The 25,734-nt window shown below is 37.6% G+C and overlaps 1 protein-coding gene across 1 annotated transcript in view; it reads left to right on the plus strand.

The window, feature by feature from the left end:
• Positions 1-7,168: 7,168 nt before the first annotated feature.
• Positions 7,169-25,734, plus strand: part of KHDRBS2 (KH RNA binding domain containing, signal transduction associated 2) — a gene marked incomplete at both ends in the record, with an annotated part of 305,525 nt that continues 286,959 nt past the window's right edge. Inside the window, one exon of the mRNA XM_079532881.1 lies at positions 7,169-7,259. Within this exon, the coding sequence (XP_079389007.1) occupies positions 7,169-7,259 (91 nt within the window). The remainder of the gene's footprint in view (positions 7,260-25,734) is intronic.

The following is a 25,734-nucleotide window of genomic DNA, read 5'->3' on the forward strand; positions in this document are numbered from 1 at the left end:
TCACCAATTATCTATCAATGACAGCTTTAACAAGGAGCATGAGGGGCCTTGGGTATACATGCCTTGGTTAGCACACACAGTGTTACTGAGCAACTGATTGAAAAAATTAAGATAATGGAACCCGAGGTAGAGCTGAACCATTAAAACAGTACTTATATTTTAAACTTTACTGTACATAACCTGGAGCTGAATGTTTCTAGAATATCTGTGAAGAGCGAACTGTTTTATTATCTGAGTGCAATTTTAAGGTGTATGCTACTGAACATTTTTTTTATTATACTATTTTTCATTGAATATTTTTAACTATCAAACTGTATTAATCTTTTTTGACTCATGACATACCAGACAATTCTTCAGTTCTTTTCAATTTTTTGTTGTTAAATTGAATTTATTGCAATAAATTACTTTGGTGCAATTAGATACTCATTTTCTTGTAACTACACATTAATTACATGCAGTAGCTCACTAAAATAATAGTATCTGGAAATAACACAGATAGACCAGCTACCTCTTAAATGATAAAATTTATTCTTCTTAAGGCTAAAAAAAGACATAGAACTGTAGGGAAAAACTGTCAAATATTCAAGGAATTGTCCACAAAGATAGGTTGACAACTATCGTTTGTTAGTCTCTTACTTATTTTCCTTTTCTCTAGTATGTATGAAGAGATTTTAGGTAAGATATGCTTTTCGCTTCTACACTGCTTCCTTTCAAACCCTGGAATTGTCCCTCACAAAGCTGAACCTACAATTTCTCAGCAGTCTTTAGCAAGCAGAAGCACAAAGTAGAACACTGGTATAGGTAGAAGGTTCATATGTATTTGTAACAAACAACTCACACATGCCAGCTCTTGTTACAATGCTTGGTAAGCCTCAAAGTGAGGATATTTTCCTGTGTTCAAGTCTGAGCCCATTGCCTCTTTTTCTACTGCTGCACACTGTTGAAAAGTGTCTGACCCCATTCACCTAACTTTGACCCACTAGTTATTTATAAGCATTGGTGAGACCTTATCTCAATCTTTTCTTCTCCAGCCTGAAGAGTTCCAAATCTCTCAACCTCACCTCATACAGCAGATGCTCCAAGCTCCTAATCATCTTTGTGGCCCTCCACTGGACTCTTTCCAGTAGTTCCCTGTCCTTCTTGGACTGAGGAGCCCAGAAGAGGAGAGAATACTCTAGAAGTTTCCTCACCAGGAATAGAGGAGGAGGATCACCTCCCTTGGCCTGCTATCCATGCACTTTTTAATGCACCTCAGCATACCATTGGTCTTCTTGGCCATGAGGGCACACTGCTGGCTCATGACCAACCTGTCATCCACCAGGGAAGTACGTTATGTAGTACAGCTTAAAGCTTATTATTGTATACTTATCTAAGTATTTCATTCCTTAAGAATCTTGCATTTTCCTTTCTTATGCCTCTCATCCTATTTAATATGTCTTCTACTTATACAGAGAAACTACTGTTTATGGGAGAAAAGGATAATCAGAAATGAACTGGAAAAATATAAGGATGCAAAGGTGTATTGCATGTATGCATTCAGCAGTTCCTTTACTTCAACTACACACAGCGCTCCATATTCTCTGAATATAGATTTATACAGGAGGGCAAAATGCAGTTCTGTTCAGAAGAAGGCTGGCATTTAGCAGAAGACAGACTGTAAAGTCTATACATAAGAAGTCTAGCTATTTCATTTATTTAAAAAAATAAATAAGTAAAGCCAAGCAGGACTTTGTAATTCTGCAGAGACACGGAACTATTTCTTAAAACAGTCACTACTCAAGATAGAGTTACGACCCCAGTCATCTGATGCAAAATTGAATGGCATATAACTGAAAAAGGAAGATGATCGATAGAATGGAAAATTTTCTGAATTACTTTGAAATAGACAACAAATCAAATGACCAATCTGAAACAGGCTTTTGAAGTAACATTTTCTTTTGAGTAATATTTAAGCTCCCACAGTGTCTAAATAAGACTGCCCTCAGAAGAATAAAGTCTACTTCATTTTCTTTGGCAGAGAAATACTTTTCAACCTTCAGCTTTAGAGAGCAACACAGACAACAAAAAACTAGACCTAAAACTTGAGTGTGTGAAGGCAGTACTGGTGGACAGTCTGATAGTAAAGAACACTGAAGTGTGTCTGCTGCTGCTCCTTACTTTCAAGGTTCTGGACATTAGCTTTTTCCAAACATATCTTTAGCAAATAGCATATTTTTAAATCAGTCTATAATAAACAGTGATGTATTTTTATAATTACAAGTAATACACTTACATGTAGATTAGTAAATATGCTGTATAGTTTCAAACCTTTCTCCATCTCTGTCCTTATTTTGAACAAAACTTCCATGATTTTTGACCACTGTTATGGTTATCTGATTTCCTTATGAACTATTAATCTTAATAAATTACTTGAAAGTTGTTTAGTGAAGAATTTTCTTTTTTTTTTTAAATCCCATTTCATTGATAATTTGTATGTCATGAAGTTTTGTATTAAAAGGAGCTCTCGATGATCTTTAAGGTCTGTTCCAACCTGAGTGATTCTATGATTCTGTGGTTCTATGAGCAGTTCTAAATCTTGGAGATAAAGATGAAAGTGAAATTCAGATATCTATTACATATTGATTTCAGTAAGGTGAAAAGAAACTGACGGAAACAGTGCTATAATCATGGAAAGAAATTTGATCAAAGCACTTGATCTATCTGCAAAGGATAAACAGTAATAAAGGTCAAAAAGAACATCAAGGACAAAGCTTCAAGCATGAGTAAGCAAAATATAAGACACGTTGATTACAGTTCATTTAAGGTTTTTTTTTCCCCTGTCTTCAAATGCTGTTTAATAGCTTATTATTTTACTTAAGAGCATTCCAAATTAGTGACAAAAGAGATTTTCAATGTGGTTATGCTTCCAGTCATCACATTTACCCTGGTTCAATTTTTCAGTTACTTTATCTTTACTACATATCAAGAACACTAAATATGAAATAGAACATTAACACACATATATATATTTTTTCAACATGTGTCTTGATGATCTCAAAGCTTGTCATATGACTATCATAAACCAAGTTATATCACAAGTCATCATTGATTGTACACCTGGAATTCACTCTGAATTCTGCTGGAGTACAAGATTCATCAAATATGTGAAATTATTTGATGTTTTGGAAGGAAATAACTAATGGTATATTTTTAACTGAAGTTTATTTATATGATTTAAACAGAATAAAGACCAATTTGTATAGTTTGTCTCTAAGAAAATAAGCATTTACTCAGATGTATAAATGGAAACATCCAAACTCTACTAGTTGCACAAGAACTTCTTTACAGTGAGGGTGACGGAGCACTGGAACAGGCTGCCCAGGGAGATTGTGGAGTCTCCTTCTCTGGAGATGTTCAAGACCTGCCTGGATGCCTACCTGTGCGACCTGCTGTAGGGAACCTGCTTTGGCAGGGGGTTGGACTCGATGATCTCTGGAGGTCCCTTCCAACCCCTACAATTCTGTGATTCTGTGAAATAATGATTTTTCCACTGAATTTAATCACCTGCATTAGTCCATAATCCTTTTTCTGTGGATGAGGCTAGTCTAAAAGTGATCTATCGTGAATTGTGTTCTTGTTGATGTACACCTACTTTTGGAAACATCACATACGAAGGTATTATCAGGAGGTGGAGACATTCCCTCCATCTTGCCTATGTATTGTTGATTCGTTATTCCTTATATCATCAATTATAATTCCACTTTAAGAGAAAAGTACAGTTAAAATAGTTAGGGGAAGCTACCTTTGTTTTTTATCCCAATCTCGCATCATTTCAGGAAGCTGATAACCCTTTGCCCAGGCTAGAGCAGGTGAAACACAACAAATTTGAGAGCTAATGGAATTTCTAAAATGGAAAACTCTTGATAAATCTAATCTTTGGTGCATAAGGTCCTATATATACTCACACATACAAACATAAATGCATTTATTTAAGATATTACAGTGATTTCAATATGATGCTTTAGATGCATAACTTATTATCAATAAGCTCACAGCGGCCAGTCTGTCTACAGCATATTCTCAGCAGACTTCATAATTTTTAAAATAAGCATTTAGAAAATTCAGAATTATTCCCACAATTGTTTGCTTCCACTGCCTTTGACTAGATAATACACAACAGGTATACTTAGTTGGCATTGGTAAGAATACATAATCATTTATACAGTGACTTACCTGTTCTATCTTCAAATGAGCTATAATCTGGTATGCTCTGATCACTTCATTATCACACTTAGTAATAAAATAAAGTACAGATAAACTTTAATTTGGCTTGACACTTCAAACTAAAAAGTTGTAAAATATGTCTTTGAGTTTTAGTAGTTATGAAAAAATTGATCTCCAACTAGCAATGAAGTAATGCTTGATGTCATTAGAGGTCTATATTTCCTGTCTGACAGATTTTAATAACATTTTATTTTTATTTCTAACAAGGTCTCAGGCAAAATTCACAAAAGTATCTCAATGGTTGTGCAGCCTAAGTATCACTGAAAGTCAATTTAACTTTCAATTCAATCTTATGAAAATTGAACTTAAAGAAAAATTGCCTCTCTATACCTGACCATAGAATGTGCATGCAAACCTGCCCTCTACTCCTTTTACATAGGACAAAAGTAGTAGTTAGATGAACGTAGCTTAATAAACATAAAGGTATTTAAATCAAGGCTTTCAACAATGTAAGGAGGTTTAATACAATTAAACTAAGATAACACTATTCTTCCAACCGATGGAAAGACCCCTGACTCATTTTCTGTGATCCTATATCATCCTGTGGTATATTCCAATGGTTACTAGACCAGTATGGCTTCTGAATCATGATGGCTTAGATTAGTCTTGAACATGTTTAAATACAATGCACCTATCACTTGTCTTCTCTCTTTCTAAACTGAATAACACCAGCTTGAAATATTCTGATGAACAGAACTGCAGATATATGCTTTGAAGTGTGCTCAACTAAAAAAGTTCGAAACTGTGTTGCAAACAGTATGCTATTTCTCACTCAGCTGTTAACCAGAAATAAAGACCTATTCATACAGTAAATTGGATCAGGGTAAATTATTAATTAAAAAAATAATTTTATATATATATATATATATATATATATATATATATATATAGTCCTGTGCTTGTATTTGTTTTATATTTGTTGTTGGTTTTGTTTATTTGTTTGTTTAGCTTTAAGGATGACATGCCTTTCTCACATGCAATTTGCAGAAAAACTAACTGTCAATTAAATCATTAAATTCTGTTATCACTCTTCCTTGATTCTGAAGTGTTTGGGCAAATTTTCTGAAATAAAAGATTTCCCACTTCTGTTCCTCAGCAGAGAATTCAGTTGTCAGGTTTTTGTTTTTGTTTTTCCCCTGAAAATATGATAGAATAGTATATTTCAGTCACTGACATTCTCTACATATTTTTGTAAACACATGTAGCCACTCAACTGTACTGCACTTGGAGAGAAAATTCAGTAAAATTTGTCTGCATTTATCTCTGGATTTTGAAATCATGACAGAGCTCATTTCTATGCAGTAGTGGCACAGTGTCTTCAAAATCCTCATAGACTGTTTGTCATATTTTTACTTTTCTTCATTTCTTCATCATGAAAAAAAAAAAGGGAAAAAAGAAAAAAGAAAATAAAAAATATAGATTTCAAAACAACACACACATAAACACACAAACAACTAGAGCAAAAAAAAAGAAAAAAAACAACAGTGCATAATACAAGAGACATCATACACCAGTTATTTATTCCATTTGAATAAACAGATAGTTGTCTGAATAGTAAGAATTAGGAAATAATCTCACATGCATATTGAGCATAACACATAGTGTTCTTCATTAGAGTGTCCTAGAGGTCCCATAAATGAAGTTAAATATCAGTTAAGCATCTTTTGTTTACTCTCAAAATTAAAAAACTGTACTAAATTCGCTGTTACCAGTAGTCAATGTATACTAAACTCTCTCTCTTTTTTCTTCTTAACTAGAAATATAGACGTTTTAGCTGCATGACTGCTTTAATTCTGCACTGTTGGAGATGCAGAGAGCTACTCCTGAAGGTGCAGCATGGAATTCCTCATCAGAGATAGTTCCTTCCTCTCTGGACCGCCAGACACCTACTGAGCACTCCCCAGCTATTCACAGCAGCCACAGGCAGACATTTTCAGTGCACTGCTTAAACAGCCGTGCCTGATTGCAGATTCTCCGATCACACCCTCAGGAAAGATGCAATCTCGCAGCCCCATGCTGCCGAAACGGAGCTCAGCCAGCGAGCCCCTCTCGTCCCGCCCGCGCCTTCTGGATGAAGGGCAGCGCCTGCCATGTGCGCTCAGCACCGCGGACAGCGCTCGCCCCTCATCTTCACTACTGCGGACAGCGCTCACTAGCCGCTATAAATGACACGAAAGTGAGGCGAGACACACGGACACGGACAGAGTCACAACAAGTGCATCCAGCCACAGCCCCTCCCACGCGGCCGCACACTCCCGGCCTCTGACAGACCAGCGCAGGCACGGCCGCGAGCACACGCTCCCACAACGACGGAGAGACGGCAACACAGCGCGAGCACGCGTGCACAAGCACGGGGGCCCCACGGAGCCGCAGGTGTGCGCACAGCCACATTGCGAGACACACGGGCACGCGCAGCGCACACCTGCACGCACGCTCTCCGCTGCACACAGGCGCACGCACACGCAGCCCCTCTCTCTCGCCCCTCAGCCTCGCGCCCACCGCCCGGCGCCTCTCGCTGCTCACTAGCCAATAGCGGCGCTAAACTCCGGAGCTGGCCCCGCCCGAGGGGCTTTTCCACCAATGGGAGCAGCGCGGGGCCGTCCCGCTTCGCCCCGCCTCCCTTGTTAAGACGGCCGGAGGGAGCGGGCCGCTCACTGGCAGGAGGGGGCCGGGACGTACGGCGGTGCCAGGCGCGGAGGGAGCCGCGCACTCCCCAGCCCCCGCCCCCCTGCGCGGCCGGGGGACGGCGGAGGCGGTGCCGGGGCGGGGAGCGCCCCCCGGGCAGGGGAGGCCGGGCCGGGCGACAGCTGCGAGCCGTGGGGCGCCGGGCGGGGCGGGCGCTAAGGAGGCAGCCGGCGGCCGCGCAGCCCGCCCCGGCTTGCCCAGGCGGCGCGGCCCCGAGGCGATGGAGCAGGAGAAGTACCTGCCCGAGCTGATGGCCGAGAAGGACAGCCTGGATCCCTCCTTTGTGCACGCCATGCGCCTTCTGGCCGACGGTAAGGCTCCGTTCCCGCCCGCCACCGTGCGTCTCTCTCCTCGTTCCCAGGCACCTTGCCCGGCAGCCGCCGGCTCGGAGCCGGCGCGGGGGCCGCGCGTGGCCGTGGGTGCCGGGGTGCGCGTGGTGCGCGCAGGTCGCCGGCGCAGCGCTCGGACCGTGCGCCACAGCCCCGCACAGCGTCGTTCGGGGCCACCTCGCGGGGCTGTGCGCGCCGTACAGGAACGCTCGGATCTCCTGTAACTCATTGCAGCTCGCCTCTTGTACTCAAGCAGTAAGGTGCGTACTGTAATGGTGTTACAGCGCTAGCAGAGCGCTGTTTCACTCTGCTTCTCTGTGGTGGGCATTGGCTGCTTATGAATTATTGGTTTCATGACACTGTTCCATCCAGGACACAATGATTTCCACTTTGGTTTCTGTAGAGATCCGGAATATGCTACCTGTAACGTTTTGCATTATGCTTAATTCTGAATTCTGTGCTCTTCACTTTAGTCAAACTGGTTTGGAGGATCTTCAGAAAGTTTGTGATTTATAATTTATGTGGTTACTGACTGTCGGCCCTGTGGTGCAGCACTTCAGCATGCATAGAAGTGTCATCCCCTAAGGTGCTTGCAACACTTCCCAGTTTCCTGTGAGGTGTGTGACACTCACTGTAAAAACTTCCATTACATTTAGAAAAAAAGTAGTGAAGATTGAAGCATGAATCAGGGCAAGCTATGGAGTTGGTAAGTGAGACCAAGGCAAAAAAGTGTATGGATGGGCCTGTGAGGAAGTTGCCAGTTCAAATTGCCCTTACTCAGGGAAGTGAATAATTTCTGAAGTTCTATTATGTCTTAGGGGCAATCATAACTATTTAAAACTCATTATGTTAGCAGTAAGCATCTTTCCCTATGTCAGCAGCCCTTTATATTGTCTTCCTTAAATACCTGCTTTATTGATTGGGAGCAAATGTACTGAGTCCAGGTTTTGTCATAGCGCTCCTGCTTGGTCAGTTGGAAATTCAGGGTGAATAAAGACACATTCTATACATTTCTGTTATAGCTATCTCACTGCAGAAGAGGCAGCTGCACTGCTTGTTATGAGGTTGTTCTTTCTAACAAAAATAGAATGTATTTGTATTTCTCATAGGGGTGCATTTCTCGCACCTTGCAGTTTGATCTTTTCCCAGAGGGGGGAGTTATCTGCTGAGTGTCTGCATGAGAGGCAGGAAAGGCACAAAGCATTGCTGAAAGTGCGCAGGGTAAACTTAAAAAACAAAAAACAAAAACAAAAAACAAACAAACAAAACAACAACAAAAAACAAAACAAAACAAAAAAAACCCAACCAACCAACCAAAAAAAAAAACAGTGGGTATTTTTAGGAGTCAGATCTAGGTGGAAAATGTATGTAGGACAACTGAGATTGAGTAAATGATTAGTTTTCTTTTTTCCCCTCTTTATATAGCGAGGCCTAAGTATATGTGAATTTTTATAAGATGAAGGTGAGTTGTCTGTGGAAACTGTAGAGAATGCTAATGTCAGATTCACACCAGATACCTGGCTTTACCCTTCGTAACACCATCTGTCAAGCTTTCTAGAGATTTGTTTTGGAGACTGTCATTCAAACAGTTTCACTGAAGTAAGTGTGTAAGTAGTTGAAGAACCGAGAATGAAGGCACTGGATGCTGCTGGGTTATAAATAGGAGGGAAATGTGTAGAACTGGCAGAATTTGTTTCAGATGCCAGAAGAAAACTGGTACAACCACCTCTGTAATGCTTTATTTCTAGGATATGTTGGCAATGATCTGATGACTCTGGATTTCTGTTCTTTGAGAACCAATACACAAGTAGCTGCATACATTGCAATCACAGCCAAGCGTTGCTTTTGTGATATTCTAAGCTGTTCTGATTGTCATTAGATTTTGTGTAAAATATGCAAGTGTAGCTTTGGCTTTCAGAGTTGAGAGCCTCTAACTTTTGCTTTGACTCGAAAGTGCCGTGACTTTTCGTGTCAGCTGTTAGAATCTAGATAGGGAGGCTGCCTGCTGTTGTGTAAAGCCACTGAAGGGCACACAGGCATTCCAGAAGTATGATTTCAACATATGACACTGGTTTTCTTTGTAAAGAGCCAACTCTTTCTTTCCCTGTATTATTTTGTTTGCTTTGTTTTGTGTTTTGCTATGCTTAATTTAAAAATAAATTACAGGCATTGTTAATATGTAAGTCTGTATCATGCTGGTAGACTTTTGTTGGGTGCGTATGTGAGTCAGTGGATGTTTACTCGTAACCCATGAAGGGTGTACAGATGTTTATTTTAGACATTTACTAGAGCCTTCATTGTATATGTATGATAAAGCACACGAAAAAATGTTTTCTGTGGCAGTAAATTTATGTACCTATCAGACAATATAAAGAACCATGAGAAGGGATATTGGTTCTCCTAACATAAAGATTGTGAAGTTATAAACACAACTTGTCTAAAAATCGGAGGCAGCCCATGGTGGATGAAAATGACCCCAGTTTCTTAATGACTAAGTTAATGCCTTAATGAGAAGATACTTTATTCGCCCCTGGGTCATTACCTTTTTTATATAGGAAATAGCTCCTGTTTGATTACTTCATCATTAGAAATGGAAAAGCCATTTATAAGTTTTTTATTAGGAGAACTTGTGAAGTGTGAATGGATGGTGATCATTTACCTCAGTTTGCATTAGTTTATTTGAACTTTTGCAAAAGGCATTGAGCGTTTATATTGATAGAATAATCTAGCCAGCAGTAAAACTGAAAGACATCTTTTAATGGGAACTGTTAGATGCAAATCTAAAGAATAGGTAAATCTCTAGTGGGTTTTTCTGTATTATCTGTACAGTTTTGTGAAGCAGGTTGTTGTATGTTCCTGCCTGAAAGAGATGGAAGAATCACACTTGTTTCATGGGTAGTTTTAAGTATGTTATTGTAAACTGGTTACAGATGGTTATTTTCTTAGGTGAGATTGTGCTGCTTCTGGTAATGAGATGGTTCCCTACATTGGATCAGGTAATATTTGTCCAGATGAGAGATGTCAGAGTACAGGGTACTTTGACAGGGTATTTTCAGTAATACCTTTTGTGCAGAAATTGTTATAGTACAATCTCAGTCTCCAGCCAGAATTTAGATACTTGCTGTTCTGGTGCTGTGTCCTCTTGTAGTCCCTAGCAAGTGACTGATAAATATTATTTTTGCATGTGTTTGATTATTATTATTACTATTACGTATGTAAAGCAAGTGTATGACTTGAGCTGTGAAGATATGGGTACCAGAGAAATCTAGATCCTACAGAGTGACTTCGTGGTAGTTAAAGGCTTCTGTTTTGTATTTTTATTTCTTTAATAAGACAAAGTATCTGTTTAATTGTCTATGTGTGCCTTGGGATAAAGAAGTCCTACTCTTGTATTTCTGGCTTTGAAATATCTTGCATAATATTAAAGCCAGCTCTGCTTTGTAATGCAGACATAAAGGAAAAAGCCTTATTGGAAAGAGCTGGCCGAAGTAAGAGTGTCTCTCCCTATGGAAATATCAGCATTACTTGGGTAATGAGGTAGCTAATTTCTCTGTGTGGTGACAGTACAACTGACCTCAGGTTTACAGTTGGCATTCTGAAGGCAAAGAGTCAAGCCTTTAACTTTAATCTTAAGTCCCTAGATAATAAAATGTGGCGTAGCATAAATTTGTTAATCCTCTAGTCATGTCAATTAAATTCATAGAGCTCAGTGTCATAAAGCTCTTTGTAGGACAAGCATAACTATTCAAAAGGTATATCATTACTTAGCCCTAATACTCAACTGACATTAGTACTGCCTTTTATTTAGCCTGCAAAAATTGTTCTAGCTGGTTTGAAAACTGCTGATGTAATGGAAACTCATTTTGTCTTATGTTCAACTAATATTTTTGGCTTATGTTGAACTTTGAATGTTTTGGACTCCTGGAGATGCATTTGCTTTTTATGTAGGAGGGCAGATTTTATTCATAACTGCACATTCCTGTTAAAAACCTAGGGGCAGGAGTAAGGACACTTCATGTGAGCTAACTTGTCTTTGCAGTGTAGGAAATGAAGCTGATATCTGGCATCCAAGATGTGACATGCTGTTGATGAAACCTTTGACCTTCTGAAGTCAGCCCTCTGATACTTTTTATTCAGCTTTCCATAGCAAACTACTTGTGAAAAAATATTTACAAATTTATTGGTTTACTGTCTAAACAAGTCTTTGGATTAAAACAAGGCTAATGTAAAATGCTAATGTAAACTCATACATTAATATTAATCTGTGAGCAGGCAATTTTCTGTTTATTTTATTTTTTTCTGATGTCATTAGGTGAGAAGAAATCTGTGTTCACATAATAGTTTGTATTAATCATCATTTACTTTGCTGTCCTTTGAAATAGTGTGAATAGCTGGAAGGTTGATTTGGGAAATGCGCTTAGAAATGTTTAGAGTTTGTATTTTAGGAATGTGAGTTTCATTAGAAGCTTATACTTAGCTTATAGAAGCTTATACAGCTATCATTTGGATCTTATTCAATAAAAAAGGATAATATCAGTGCAAACCACAGATGAATGCCAGCTACTTATTTCTATAAAGCAGCAATGTGCTAGGTATCACAGATTTGATTCAAAGCAGACTGAAGTTAATGGGAATCTTTCTGTTGCCATTAGCAGGCTATCTTGCAGTCCTTATGTGATATGTTGACTGATGCAGCTAATATGTATGGAATAATGAAAAAGGATACTCCATCACCAGAATGTACTGCTGACTTCAGAAATGAAGGTGTTCCAGTCTTGCAGTGTTGTTTTCTTTTTTGAAAACATGAATAGTTATTTTACTGTGATATGACTGCCTGGTGTGTCTTCATAATCTTAAGTGCTTTTTCCTTGTGGAATGTCTTACATCTGAATAGCAGGGGATAGCTGGATTTGGGGAGAACAAAATAACATAAAATGTTAGGCTGAGTATAATAAAGTAACCTCTCCATGTTTTTATTGACCTGCAGTTGTTAGTCACAAAATCTGGGCTTTCTTAAGGGGTGGATGGGGGGTGGAGATGTAATTTAAAAAAAAAAAATAAAAAAAATCTCTTCCTTTCAGAGATCTGAAGCAGTTAGAACCATTTGATCTATGATCTTAGAAAACACGTCCTTTGAAACACAGTAAATTCTTTTCCATAGAAGGAACAATACAAATGCAATAACTAAAGGCTAGATTCTGCTGTCCTTGTGTGAAAAGGAGTGCTTCTCCCTTGAAATGGCACTATTTAAATCAGCACAGCTGCTTAAGGCACAGTTCAGTGTGAGTAGCAGAACGTAGTACCAGCTGTTTTAGAGAAGGTCAAATGCATTTGCTGAGGCTTATCTGGATAGCAATATCCTCATCAGCTCTACGTCCTACGTTGCTTTTTTTTGGCAGTATGAATGTTTTGCTTGTAGAAGAGTGGCTTTATTTGCTGTGAGAATTCTTTTAGCAAACTTATTTCCTTATTTATATCTCCTCAGAGGCACCTGCTGTATTGTCCATTTTTCTTCCTTTGTGCCTTAAAATAGATGCTATTTAAAGCTTAGAAATTAATTATATTAGCAGCTGGTAATGCTAAGAAAGGTGGAATAGCTGGGTAGCTGAATAAAAAAAGAAGTTAACAGTTAACTTACCAAGCATTTGATATACCTGTCTAATGTGTGGAATAGAGTGGCCATCCATAACCAGGAGGTGGCATGGTTGGGCTCCGCATGCCAAAACAGCCTCAGATCCCAGCACCTTTTGAGAAAGAAACCATCTGGCCAAGTCAGGCGTGCCCTGTCCTGATGCACTGGATGCATGCTTTTCTTGTTTCAATATTGTGCAGGCAGTATGGACTGGTAACCAGATCTGGTGTGGCAGTTAGCCTGTCCACAAAATGTAGCATATCAACAGTGACAAGTGCATAAAACTCCTAAGAAAGGTCAACACATGTATGAGAAAATTAATACATTTATCTAGCCCACTGAGAAATGCTGTGAAAGTAGTTGAACTAGTTCCTTCGTGATGTCTGAGAAGATTTTCAAAAATTGAGGTGTTGGGTCTTGTTTCAGAATGCATAGATATTGCAGCTGTTGTGTAGTTCTATCTCATATTTAATAAAATAGGAGCACATCATGCCTACTTGCATGCAGCAGCTGGACCTTGAGCTAGAGACACAGCCTCAATAAAGAGATGTTTTCCTGACCTGTGGGTCACTGAAGTTGTCATGCATTTCAGTTCAGTGTAAGTGTGCCTTTTTAAAAAACAAACATTTTGTAACTTTTTCAATTCAGTCTTTTCTTCAACAAGCTACTGAATGTGAAGAAAAAAAAAAATAAATGTCCTCACAGCTGAACTCAGTATATATGTTTAAGCAGTGTTGAGAAAAAGGTTTTGAGGCATTAATAGAGAGCATGCATGTCAGAAAATAGGCAGGTTTGTATGCTGATCTTGCCTGAAAAGTGTGAAAGTATGTTCATCTTTTGTTCCTATTGCATTTTTCCATCCTTGGATGGGTGTTACACAAGAGGGTAAGGCTTAGTGCTTCATGTTTTTACTTGGGTAGATACTGATAGGACAAGGGGGAATGATTTTAAGCCCATGGAGGGAAGGTTTAGATTGTTTGGATGTCAGGGGAAAGTTCTTTACTATGAGAGTGGTGAGGTGCTGGAACAGGCTGCCCAGATGCCCTATCTCTGGAGGTGTTCAAAACCAGGTTGAATGGGGCCTTGGGCACCTTGGTCTAGTACCAGATCTGGAGATCGGTGGCTCTGCTTGTGGCAGGAGGGGCTGGAGCTTGCTGATCTTTGGGGTCCCTTCCAACCCAAGCATTCTGTGTTTCTGTGATGTCAGAATAAGCGTGGAGCTGGACAGCTTTTAAAGTGGTTTAAACGTAATGATCTTTGGCCATATAAGCAAGTAAAAGCTATGGGGGCGGATCAGACAACTGAAATACCTTAATGCAGAGTAAAGCTCTGAGGTGTGTAGTAGATGGAGTTTGATTTTTTTTTTTTTTTTTTTTTTTTTTTCCTTCTGCCATATATCTTCAATGAATGTCTTTTAAAACTTCCCTTTGGAAGTTGAAAACTAATGCTGATTTTCAGACTAATCCTTAAGGCTTCTGAATGAAAATAGCTGTATAAGAATTGTATAAGACTTGTATAAGTCTTATACAATTGTACAAGACCTGTATAAGAATTACTACTTCTCAAATGAAATGTTTTTTTTTTTTTTTAATTTTCTGGCAAAAAACAAAAACAACAACAACAACAAAAAAAAACAAAACCAAAAACCTGGTGTTACAGTCTTCTGTAAATCTTGTAATATTTTAGTTAGCTGTGCTCAGTTCCAGCAGAATTCTATATCTTAAAAACTCTTCCATAGTGGAGTTAATAAAGATTATGAAGAAAAATTATCTAAGGCTTTCAGCAGATAAAACAAACAACAACGCAAAAGCACACAAAACTTCTAAGCGTAATTTATGACTGTCCTTTATTTCCAAGTTTTTCTGCTAAAATGGATTTGCTGTTTAGTTTGAGTACTGAAGGTTTATCAAGAAATACTCATAATAATGCTAACATACAAGATGGATTATCAGTATTTAAATAAGAGGACAAAAATGTTTTGATACTCACATGACTGCATATAATGCAGCAGATGCTCTCTTTAAAAATGTCAAGTGTGTTGCTGGTAGTGAGCATTTCAGTTTGTTCTTCTTGGGTTAGCATGATCTGAAAAACCTAAAAGTCATAGGGTTGGTCACTGCTGCCTTTGAATTTCTCTGCACCTGCTCCAGTGTGCATCAACAGAATGAGAAACTGAGACTAAAGGTTACACCTAAAGATGTAAATCTTGTGAAGGTTTTGATCTATAAAGTACTTTGTGATCTGAAGGTTGTGGCTATTGGACAAAGTAATTTTCTTACACTAGTATGCAAAATATCTACTTTATAATCTGGAGTTTTCATCTCAGCTTTGCACTTGGAAGAAAAATATTCCTGCCACTGTTTGCAGAAACAGTTTAGGTTTGCAAATTGGTGTGGGCAGGAATATCTTCAGCAAGAACAAAAGTAGGGCTCAGGCAGTGGATCGTAACTGGTTAACTTCCAAAGAGCAGTACTGGGAATGAGAGGATAAAATAGTTCCCTAGGGAAGCTTGAACATGGGGGGGGAGGGGGAGAAACACAAAACCACGCCCCTTTGACAACAACCCTTTTCTTAATGTTCTCAGGATTTCAAATATACGTGTTTTCCAAAGCTTTTTTGAGTGCTTGAAGTTAAAAGAATTTTCTGTGAATCAGTCCATACTCTGTGTATGTTTCAAAAATGGCTTTTTGATGTTATGAGACTTAGTTTTCTTCTTAACTCTTGCAGAATACATTTTTTATACTCCATATTTCTGAATGTTTGAATGCTCATGTCTCTGGTATTTCTAACAGCAATTTCTGACATTTTCTCTTTGAGATTACGGTAAGCAGTTCTTCGTGCTGTCTGGGAATTGTGCCATAAATTCTCCATGGTCAGAGAGTTAACTTTGTAGCTGGGAAAGAGACTTGATTTTTTTTTTTCTCCCAGAAATTTTTGGGACTCTGTGATTTGATACAACTGTGAAGAGGGATCTGTGACTTCACAGTTTACTTGTAAAACAGGTTATTCCATACCTGTACTGAAATAAGCAGCATCAAACCCTTAAGTGACTTACTGGCTTCTGTGTTGACATTTGGAGAGTACTTTAAGAACTGAGAATCTAAAGGAGAAATGCAAGGGCCCTTACTCTCTTGCTGTGCTCAGATAGTTGTTCGTCAGGAAAACTGAGAGTTAATTTTGGATGAATGATTGTGTGCAAGGGACTGTAGAGCTCTCAATAGTTCTACGCTTTCGATGATCTCGCTGATGTCTGTACGTAACGTAGTAGGCTTTATTTCCAGCATCATTTGAAAATCTGAAAGAACTTCTTATGTGTAGTAGATCAGGTTAAATATATGAGCAGTGTATGCATTCTACATTTCTATTTTTTACAATCAAATTCATCAATGGAAAGTAATCTGCTGTTCTCAATTTTGGTATTATTTGTACACTTTTCTGTTCCTTCACACTGCTATTTAATGGCAAGATTGTTCTGTCTCTGCAAATAAGCCATTGTGGTATGTCCTGTAGCTTAGTTTGGGCTCTTTCAAATGTTGTGCTGCTGCTCTTATTGGGGTAGGTGGTTTGCTTTTTGCTTCCTGCAGATAGTATAGGAACCAATAGAGTGGATTGCAAAATGTTCTGAAGAGTGTTTTAGTGAGCAGTGGAAAAGGAAAGTGATCCCCAGTTAAGCAGGCAATGTCAGAAAGCAGTTTGGTCACTGTTTATTATCCAAAAGAGTTGCCAGGTTTTATTGTGGTTTATACATGCAAACTATCTGCGCTAAAATGCTTTTTATTCCACGCAGTCTATGTGTAATCTGAAATGATATGTCAGGTGCAAGGGAACTGAGCTTTTATGTTGCTACCAAGATTGAGATAATGCTTTTATTATAAGGGTGATGTAAGCTATGTGCAGCTTGGGGTGGATAGAAGGAGATCTTATTAGGAAGCGGAAATGGACGTTCTTGATTTAAACACTGAGCATGAGCTTGATTTGATTCTACAACCATATAAACACTAAGAAGTGCTGCGTTGTTGGTATTAGTTTTGACTTAATTTACTTTTGGCTGCTTCTTGAGCATCTTTCCTTTCTCATGGCTTTTAAAGGCTTATGAATGGGGGGGTTGAAAAGGGAATGGAAGGTTTATGAAAGTAGGTGGGAAAGAAACAAAATGAGGGAAGGGTAGAAAAAGGAGAGAAAAGCAATGGATGATCAGAAGGGTATGAGAAAAGGGAGTAGTGGTATAGAGAAGAAAATCAATGAAAAACTAAAATCGATGAAGAACTAAATTCTGATTTAATAGGAATAAATTGTTCAGCTACTTTAGCTGAGTAAAACTGATGAAAGCTAGAAATCTCCAACCTTTGAACTTCAGCAAGGGCTTCTGGAAGCTTTCAATTAAGTTTTAATCAATTGAAATGGATAGATAAAAGTAGCTGCTGATAAGCATTTTCAAATCCTTATCCATTTAAGAAATTATAATAAGGTTCAAGTCTTTCTGAAAAGCTTCTGTGAACAATTATCATTTTGATAGTGTTGCGTTTCCTGTGTTTAAAGACGCTGTTGGTGACTCTGCCATATATAATTATATTATGCAGTAAGTAAACACAGCAATATTTCACAGTGATGTTCCTAATTTTATACTAACCAGCAGCTGAGCTTTTCCTTGTAACATTTTCAGTTGTCTTGAAGTATCGCTTAGTGAAGCTGTGCTGCCCATCTCTGAGTGCCTCCTTGTCTTGCATGTGCCTAAATGTAGCTTCCAGGAGGATCTGCTCCATGATTATGATAATCTTGTGACAACTTTACTTTCCCCCTTAAAAGGTTATAGAATTTATAGTTAGTGTCAGCGTACCATTTATATATACTCATCCGTAGAAGAACATAAATCATTCCAGGGTGTATTCTTTTCCTATTAAAATATATTTACTTAATGTAATGTTGGAGAAGTGCATTGTCTTGAGGAAAATTCTTCACTTGTTATTTAATTATTAATACCTGTAGGCCTTTGTGCATACCCCAATATGGAGCATATAATTCAGTATAACAATGCTAATTCTCTGAAAAGATTTATTTCTATAAGAATATGATCATATTGAGTGATTATATTGGAAGAAGTGTTCAATTGGGGTCTCTAGCTGAGTAGAGAGCAGTGACCTTTGCAGTGATGTAAGAAACAAATTTTCCTGTGTTTTAAAAACTGCTGGTTATTAATAACTTCAAATGGAACTGTTTTGAGATGATAAAACTGCTTCACACTAGTAATATAAAAATTGTACAAAGCAGTGGGTTAAAGAGGTCATGACTGACAATTCTATGAGAATGCTTTGAAGTGGTGAGTTTTTCTGTTTTACTGACTTGCCTGGTGAAAGAAAACACTTATTTGAAATACCTTGTATTTTTAAATTTGTGGACTAGCAGAAATTTCAGGTAAGACGTTTTCTTGTTGATAGCATTGACATTTGTGGATAAGCACAGCTTATATCTTGTTTGAGGCATGTGTGTGACTCCAGTACTGCTTCCTCTGATTGCTTTGGCTAGTCTACCTGTTGGAATATATTGCTGCTCTTCCCACTCACTGTTGGTTTTTTGGCAATTTCAGGATTCCTGTCCTTCAAAACTTTTTTTTATATTCATTGCATACACTGGGAAATACTGAGTTCTAGCGAAGTCTAGGAGTGTTGGAATAAAATATGTAATAATAATATATAATATATAATAATAATAATAAAATATTTAAGATAATTGTTAAATAAAAATAAGTTCAGATGTTACTTAGCCCAGAACAGAATGATATAAGTAAGAAAGCCTGAAGCTTTCTCCTAAAACTAGTAGGAGCAACCTGAGATGTGTCAAAAAGATACCACCAAACTTCCTGGGAAGGAAATCTGATTGACTGGTGAACTTCTTTACTTGGTAAGAAGTTTGTAAGTGAACGTAGTAGCTGAATGCATAGATTTTGTGCTTGAAGATAAAAACTGCTAAACTGAATCAGGACTCTGGAGTGAAATGGCTAATATATGCTAAGTTGCTATTATGGGTAGCACTTCTCATAGCTAACAACTCTTTGAGGGAATTTGGTTCAGATCACCATCACACTGGGGGATAGAATTTAAAAGGACTGTTTTCTAAAAACATTACGCTGTATGGTAGAATTTCTGTTTTTCCGAAGTTAATTTTCTACTTGAATTTTCCAATGTTTGATCTGTTTCCATTTATACATTGGAGTACTTTGATTTTAAAAGAAAAATTATATGGAGTGAAAAGGGTGAATTTTCACTTCGTGCTGATTTCCTGGTCTGTAGTAGTGTTTCTCAGGGAAAACAGGCTGAGCCATACTTGCATGTTGCAGTCTTTCTTTGAGTTTTTGTTACTCAAGTGTAAATGTGAATATATTATAGAAAGTATATTCATATCAACTGAGACAGGTTATGTTGAATGAATTTTGATTACAGCTAACGTGAAGTCTTTCCACCCATTCCTCAAATGTTAGAAATAAAAAAAAAAAACCTTTCTATATTAGATTTCTTTACAAAATTTCTACTGAGGTATTTCAGTTTAAATGTTTTTAAATTCTGTATCAATTAAAACAAATTACAAATTTTTACTTGGGCATCTCAAATTATTGATTAATTTATTTTGGATCAATTTGTACAACAGTAAAGCTGAGAAATATTTACATATTCAATACAAAATATGTTAAATTTGGATTGAAGTTAAATGGTGCTAATTTTTATTTAGTTCTTTACAAGTTTTACAGAATCACAGAATGGCCAGGGTTGGAAGGGATCTCAAGGATCATGAATTTCCAAGCCCCCTGCCACATGCAGAGCCACCAACCTCCACATTCAATAGTAGACCAAGTATGTGTGTGTGTGTGTGTATATATATATATATATATATATTTTATATATATATATAAAATAGTTTCCAGAAATTATAGGGGTAGTCCTTAGTTTGGCAAAAAATGTGACAAAAGCCCAAATCCTCCTGGGTTATGTTATGTGACTGGTATGCATACACTAGCATTTCCTAAATACTGATACGCTTCTGTGCTTACCTCTGCATCTATATAGATGTCAGACATTTTTTTTTCTGACAAGTAAAAGAGAAAAAAGAACTGGTATTTCGGAGATGGATAGCTGAGGTATGGAGAGATTAAATTTCTTGCACAGGGTTGTAGAGGAAATCTGTGATGAGGATGGGAACTGCTTGTGCATCTCCTGAGTCCCCCTTAATTTCCTTTTCTTTGAAGAAAACAAGGTAAAGAATTTTCCTGTTACCCATTGCTTTTGAGCAAAACTCCATTCTGAAATGTAGTAGAAAAGCAGAGAGGCATGGGCTGTCTAAAACAGCTATGACAGGAATGGAATTTCAGTGGAGAATAGCATGAATGAAAAGAAGTTAAGGTATTTGGGGTATATTTTTCCTATGTGTTACTCAATTGAAAGTGACAGAGTGATCTCCAAAAATACATTCTTGACTCCTGATTCTATTCACAGGAAGTTTCTGGAGTCCCTGCCAACAGGTTGAGAGGCAGAGGATAAGAGCTTAACTTTTTTTAATACAGTAAAGCCTTTCTGATATCTAGCAAAATAATATTAAATAATGAAGTTTTTTCCTTAAATGTGAAAATTACAGGATTGTTTTCTTTCTTACAGATTTTTGTTAAATAAAACACTGTTTAGTAAAAGGCAGGCTTGGTTAACTGTGGGACTGCTGACAGCATCTGTATTATATTGCCTCTGCTTGCAGCTGCAGTTTGGGCAGCGAGCTCCCACTGATACTAAGATGACTTGAGAATCTGAAAGACTGTAATGAAAGTGTCTTAGAGCTGATCGCTTGCCAAGCGGTAAATTTTTGAACTTTTTTTCCAGTGTCATTTTTTTAATTAATTCAGTGCTGGGAAACAGAATTTCAATCACACTCTGCAGTAAAAATTTCCATGTTGCTTGTCCTAGAAGCTTTCAGTCTGGGTAACAGCTTTCCATCTATTTCTCTCCTTGGAAAAAAAAATGAATAAAGTAAAACAGTCTCTTGGCCTGTGGTATTCCATGAGCTACTCTTTGATCTGGCTGACAAATGGCCCTCTGGAATTTAGTCCTTCGTTTAAATGCTGGGTAGTGCAAATGTCATTATAAGCCTGTGACCTCTGAGTTCTGAAATTTCCCTCATCTCACGATTTTGAAGTTCTACAGCCTGAGGTGAGTGGACTGAGAAAAATGTTTAGTCCTGAGGCATGTCACAGCACTACCGAGATAAAGATCCAACCCTTAAAGTTATTCTGAAAGAAAACCAGTGTCATTTTGTAAGAACAATTTATTGCAGACCTTTAAAAATAATTAAAAATAATTATCTGGCGCTTGTTAATATCTGTTCAGTGATTTTTAAATGTCTGGAATTAGTAATCTTGTTTCATAGGTTTATTTTTGGATCCCTGCTTACCTTAGAGCTATCACAAAAATACTGTGGTTTTTTTTTTTTTTTTTTTTTTTTTTTAAAGAAAAAATCTGATGACTTCAGAGGAGAAAGTGGAGCCTTTAATATCCATTTGGGATCCAAAGGGATGTCTTGTATGTTTTATGACTGCACAAGTGAACCAATTAGAAAATGTTTACTAATAATTCAGCACTTGAGTTTGAAGCTAATTTTTAAGACTTTTTCTTGTGCCCGAACAGAAGTTGTATTTTCTACCTGAGTTGATTACTTCTAGCTCTGTGGAAGTGCAAAATGAACCTTATAGATGCTATACATAAATAGCACAAACAGGCTGAGAGATGATGCAGCGTTGTTGTCTTGAGAAAAGCTGAGAAGAAATATTTCAGGTTTTGCTCCCAAGCAGTAAATTCGTCAGAGGCTGACGTATATAATCTATCCAATTGTTGCTGCTGCTTCATTTGAAATGGTTGAATATCCCATCCCTATTAATCACTTTCTTGGGTACCGCTTTGCTTGTGTGAGTCATGATTCAAGATGCCTTAAGGAAAAGATGAACCAGTCTCCTGTCAATGGAACGTATTTGAGTCTTGGTGCTCTTGAAAGGGTGGCTTGCCAATACACATTAGACTGTCAGGTGGTTCCTTCCTACTTTTAGTTACAAGTTTATACTGATGTTCTTTTAAGGTACTTCTAGTTTCCTGTTGTTCCCCATACATTGTTCTCATCCTTTTTTTTTCCCCAACATAGGACCCTTCCATTTATTGTTCTCAATTTCTCAACTACTCTTTTTGTTTAAGCCTTCATTTTACAAGCAATCTTTTTGTCATATGTATCTGGATATACTGTATCTATATGATTTTCTTTACTGTTCTTTTTCTAATCTTTGCACTTCCCTGTACCTGAAATGCTGTCATGTGTTATAGCGTTCTTGTCTAACTTACATTATGAGCTCTAGTACGCATTATGTGAAGTGCTATGTAAACTTAAGGTGATGGTACGTATAAATGTTTATTATCACTTACTATTTGACAGTGAACTGACCACTGCAACACAGATATAAATGGCCTGTGGGCACCTTCAGCAAGGTTTGGAATCTGTTATGGAGATGCCCTTCAAAAATGTCCCTCTATTCATAATCTCTTCTTCACGGTTTGAGCTTGGTGCAATCTGCTGTAACCTTGGTGTAACCTCTTTCCTCAGTATGGTTTTAAAGAAGCTTTCTGATGTTGTCTGTAATAGGTCTCTTTTCTTTGGTAACTCTTGTTATTAATTAAGTAGTGAAGCCAGCATCTTTGTGATGGTTCACTGTTCTCTTTCAATATCTTCAGAAGTTTGTGATAATCTCTGCGATCTTAACAACCCATATTCAGTACATTCTGGTCTAAAGAGGAAGGCCCTCCTGCCCTCACAGTAGGGTCTGGACCACACCATTCTTTCTCATGTAAAATAATGCAATCCAGTCATTATTCAGTCAGTTCTTAACCTGTCCCTTGGAACAGTCACGTTCTTCTGTGTGTTTCATTGTTTCTTAAAAAGCAAGATATTTCTGCCCACCTTCTGACTTTATTTCACCTTTTGTTCTCCCACACATTGTATTTTGATTTTTAACAACTGTCAAATACGTTATGTTGTACAACACATCTTAATATATTGTCACTTGTCTTGCATATATTTTTGGGTATGATATACTGAATTCTCAACCTCATAAAAATAAGTTGAGAGTAACAGCCTGAATTCTTATGAAATGTACTTCTTTACATCTTGGTTTTCCAAGTTAAATAGAGACTTCTATTCAAATTATTGAATTTTAATTTTATTTAGCAATGAAGGCTGATAATGGATTAGCAGGATGGCAAAAGCAGGAGGAAAAGAGAACATGCATTGGATAATACCAGTTTTGCTTTGAAGAAACAAATTTTTTTTGAGTAGGGGAAAAAAGCCTTTAAGACACCAATGCTTGGTGAATAAATGCTCTAAAGAGCAAGTCCATGTGAATTTAATACTGTGAAAAAGTGATATTAAAAAAAAAAAAAAACACAGCCAAATTCCTAATGTTAATGGAAGATGCAGAAATGCAATAGGCTGAATTATTGTTGAACATCTATTATAGTTTAGAACAATAAAGATTTTATATAATAGGAGTAGGAGACGAGGTAGAAGATGAAGCTTGAAATATGTTGGTTGCTCTGAAAGTAATACTTCCTATTTATTTCCATGGGAAGTACAACGAATAGCATCATAACACAATTGATAGTTTCTCTGTGATAAAACACTATTTTTTCAACATAGTCATTGCCATTAGCTAAGGACAAGAGCCTACATGCCATTCTTGTCAAAATCTGTACCAGCAGATGTTACCTGCTGTTGCCACTGCTGAAATGTATCACCTACCATCCACTGTTTGATCTCCATACATGTTCAGCAAGTGTCAGTGGATGTCAGTGGGTGCCATTTTCTTCTGTATAGAGGAATTCAGTGATGTGCTTTTGCTTCATAAATGCTTCCATCTCAGACAGCAACAAAATGTAATGGAATATTGGTGGGAAGATTCAGCCTCTACTGTCATAACGCCAATCTGTATTCACTTCTGAAGTTGTGAGCCAACATCATAAAATAGGGGACATTACTTTTGGAGCAGCCTTTGTAGTTGGAAGAGAAGCTAGCTTAAGAGTACAAGCATGTAAAGAGTGAAAATAAAGCACATAAGTAAAATGAACCACATAAGGGGAGGTGTTGAGGATATGTGAGGAAGCCTGAGGAACAGAAGAGGAATGAATCTCAAACAGCTTTTTTTTTTTTTTTTTTTTTTTTTTCCTGCAGTCACAAAAAAGGCTACAGAAGATCAGAAGTCCACTGCAAAGCCTAAGAATAAAGGTAGGGTTTCACTGAGGTCAGAGAAGCAGGGAAGTTTTTAAGCCGTGTATTTTTATTGTTACAGGATGGAAACTACAAGGGGAAAAAGTATTTTTAACACTAACAGAAGTTCTAAAAATTCATCTTACCATGCTGAGAAAATGTTGACAGTGATATGCAGGAGTATGACACACAAATGTACATCTGACATGGTTTTTTTGCTGCTTAACAAAAGCCAGAAATATACTTTTCTTGAAAAATGTTACATTGCTGCCATTAAATCCTCTCAGTGATAAGTGAAATGATTTAGCTACAGCTGGTGTCACATTATTATATGTTACCTTACTGGCTGTTAATCACACCTTAATATTCCAGCCCTCTCCATAACAGAAGATTTTTTTTTTATTAACTGATTTGTCAGGTACTTGTTTTATAGCACCTATTCCTGACGCTCTTATCTTGTTACTGCTACTTGCTCTTTTGGTGGGAAAGGGCATTTCAGAGATTTACTGAGGACCCAGCTGGGAATCTTAGTCTTCTAGCTAGCTCCAGACTTCCATGTGTATTTTTCTGTCAAGGTAGGGTTCTGCTGCTATGCGGTACAATTTGAAGAAAGGCTTTTCCTGCCTCTGCAGAATTTTTGCTGTCACATTAGGTAATGAATTTTTTTCTAAAACTGTCATGTAAGAAAACTTGCTGTTGATGCTTAAGGTAGAAGTGTGATCATGGCAAGAATACCTTTAAACATCTGGTGTGGAGCATGCATATAAGAATGGAAAATGTGACAATAGTCAACATTGCTTTCACTCAGTCTTGGGATACTCCTGACTGTTTGACAACAGTTTCCATCCAGAACTGTAAAAAATGTAAAATAGGGAAAAATCTAGGTTGTATAGTACAGAATGCAATGACAAGTACTAAGTGGTGGTGTTGCAAACTTGCTGAGGGGACAGTCTGCTCATCCCATCATTCGAGTGGAGAATGTTAAATGGCATTGGACCAAGTATGTGGACCTTTATTAAGTGCTTTAATCTTGAACTGAATGCTACCCTGACATGGTTTCAAAATGTGATTTCATTAACTATGAGGAATGTAGAGAACATGTGCAGATCTTGACAAGATAAGTGAATAGACTGTTTTTTTCCTTGTTTATGATCTTTTTCTGTGTGGTTAATGGAGTTAGGAAGATTAGTATGACAAGTAGAATGGTAGGAGTCTTCACATACTTAATTTGACACAACTTGTGCTGTGTGAATTGCTTGTCTAATAGTTAATCTTTGTCTAATAGTTAAAGGACTGCTTCCATGCTAAGCATTTAATTTTTTGTTAATATTTTTTTGTAGTTTCTCCTTTTACTGTGATGTTTTTCTTTGGATTTTGTATATTTTAATACTAGTCTGTTTCAGTCTACTAGTTTAGATCCAGTTAGCAGCCTCCTCTGGAGTGCTTTATTTTGTCAGTGCTTGACTTCCTAAGTTGTATTTTTCTTAACCTTTTCTTCATAATTTTTTCAGTGGCATTGGCAGTGTCTTATGCTTTCTGCTTGCCTGC

Source organism: Tetrao urogallus (genome assembly GCF_951394365.1).
Source record: "Tetrao urogallus genome assembly, chromosome: 2".
Lineage (NCBI taxonomy): Eukaryota > Metazoa > Chordata > Aves > Galliformes > Phasianidae > Tetrao > Tetrao urogallus.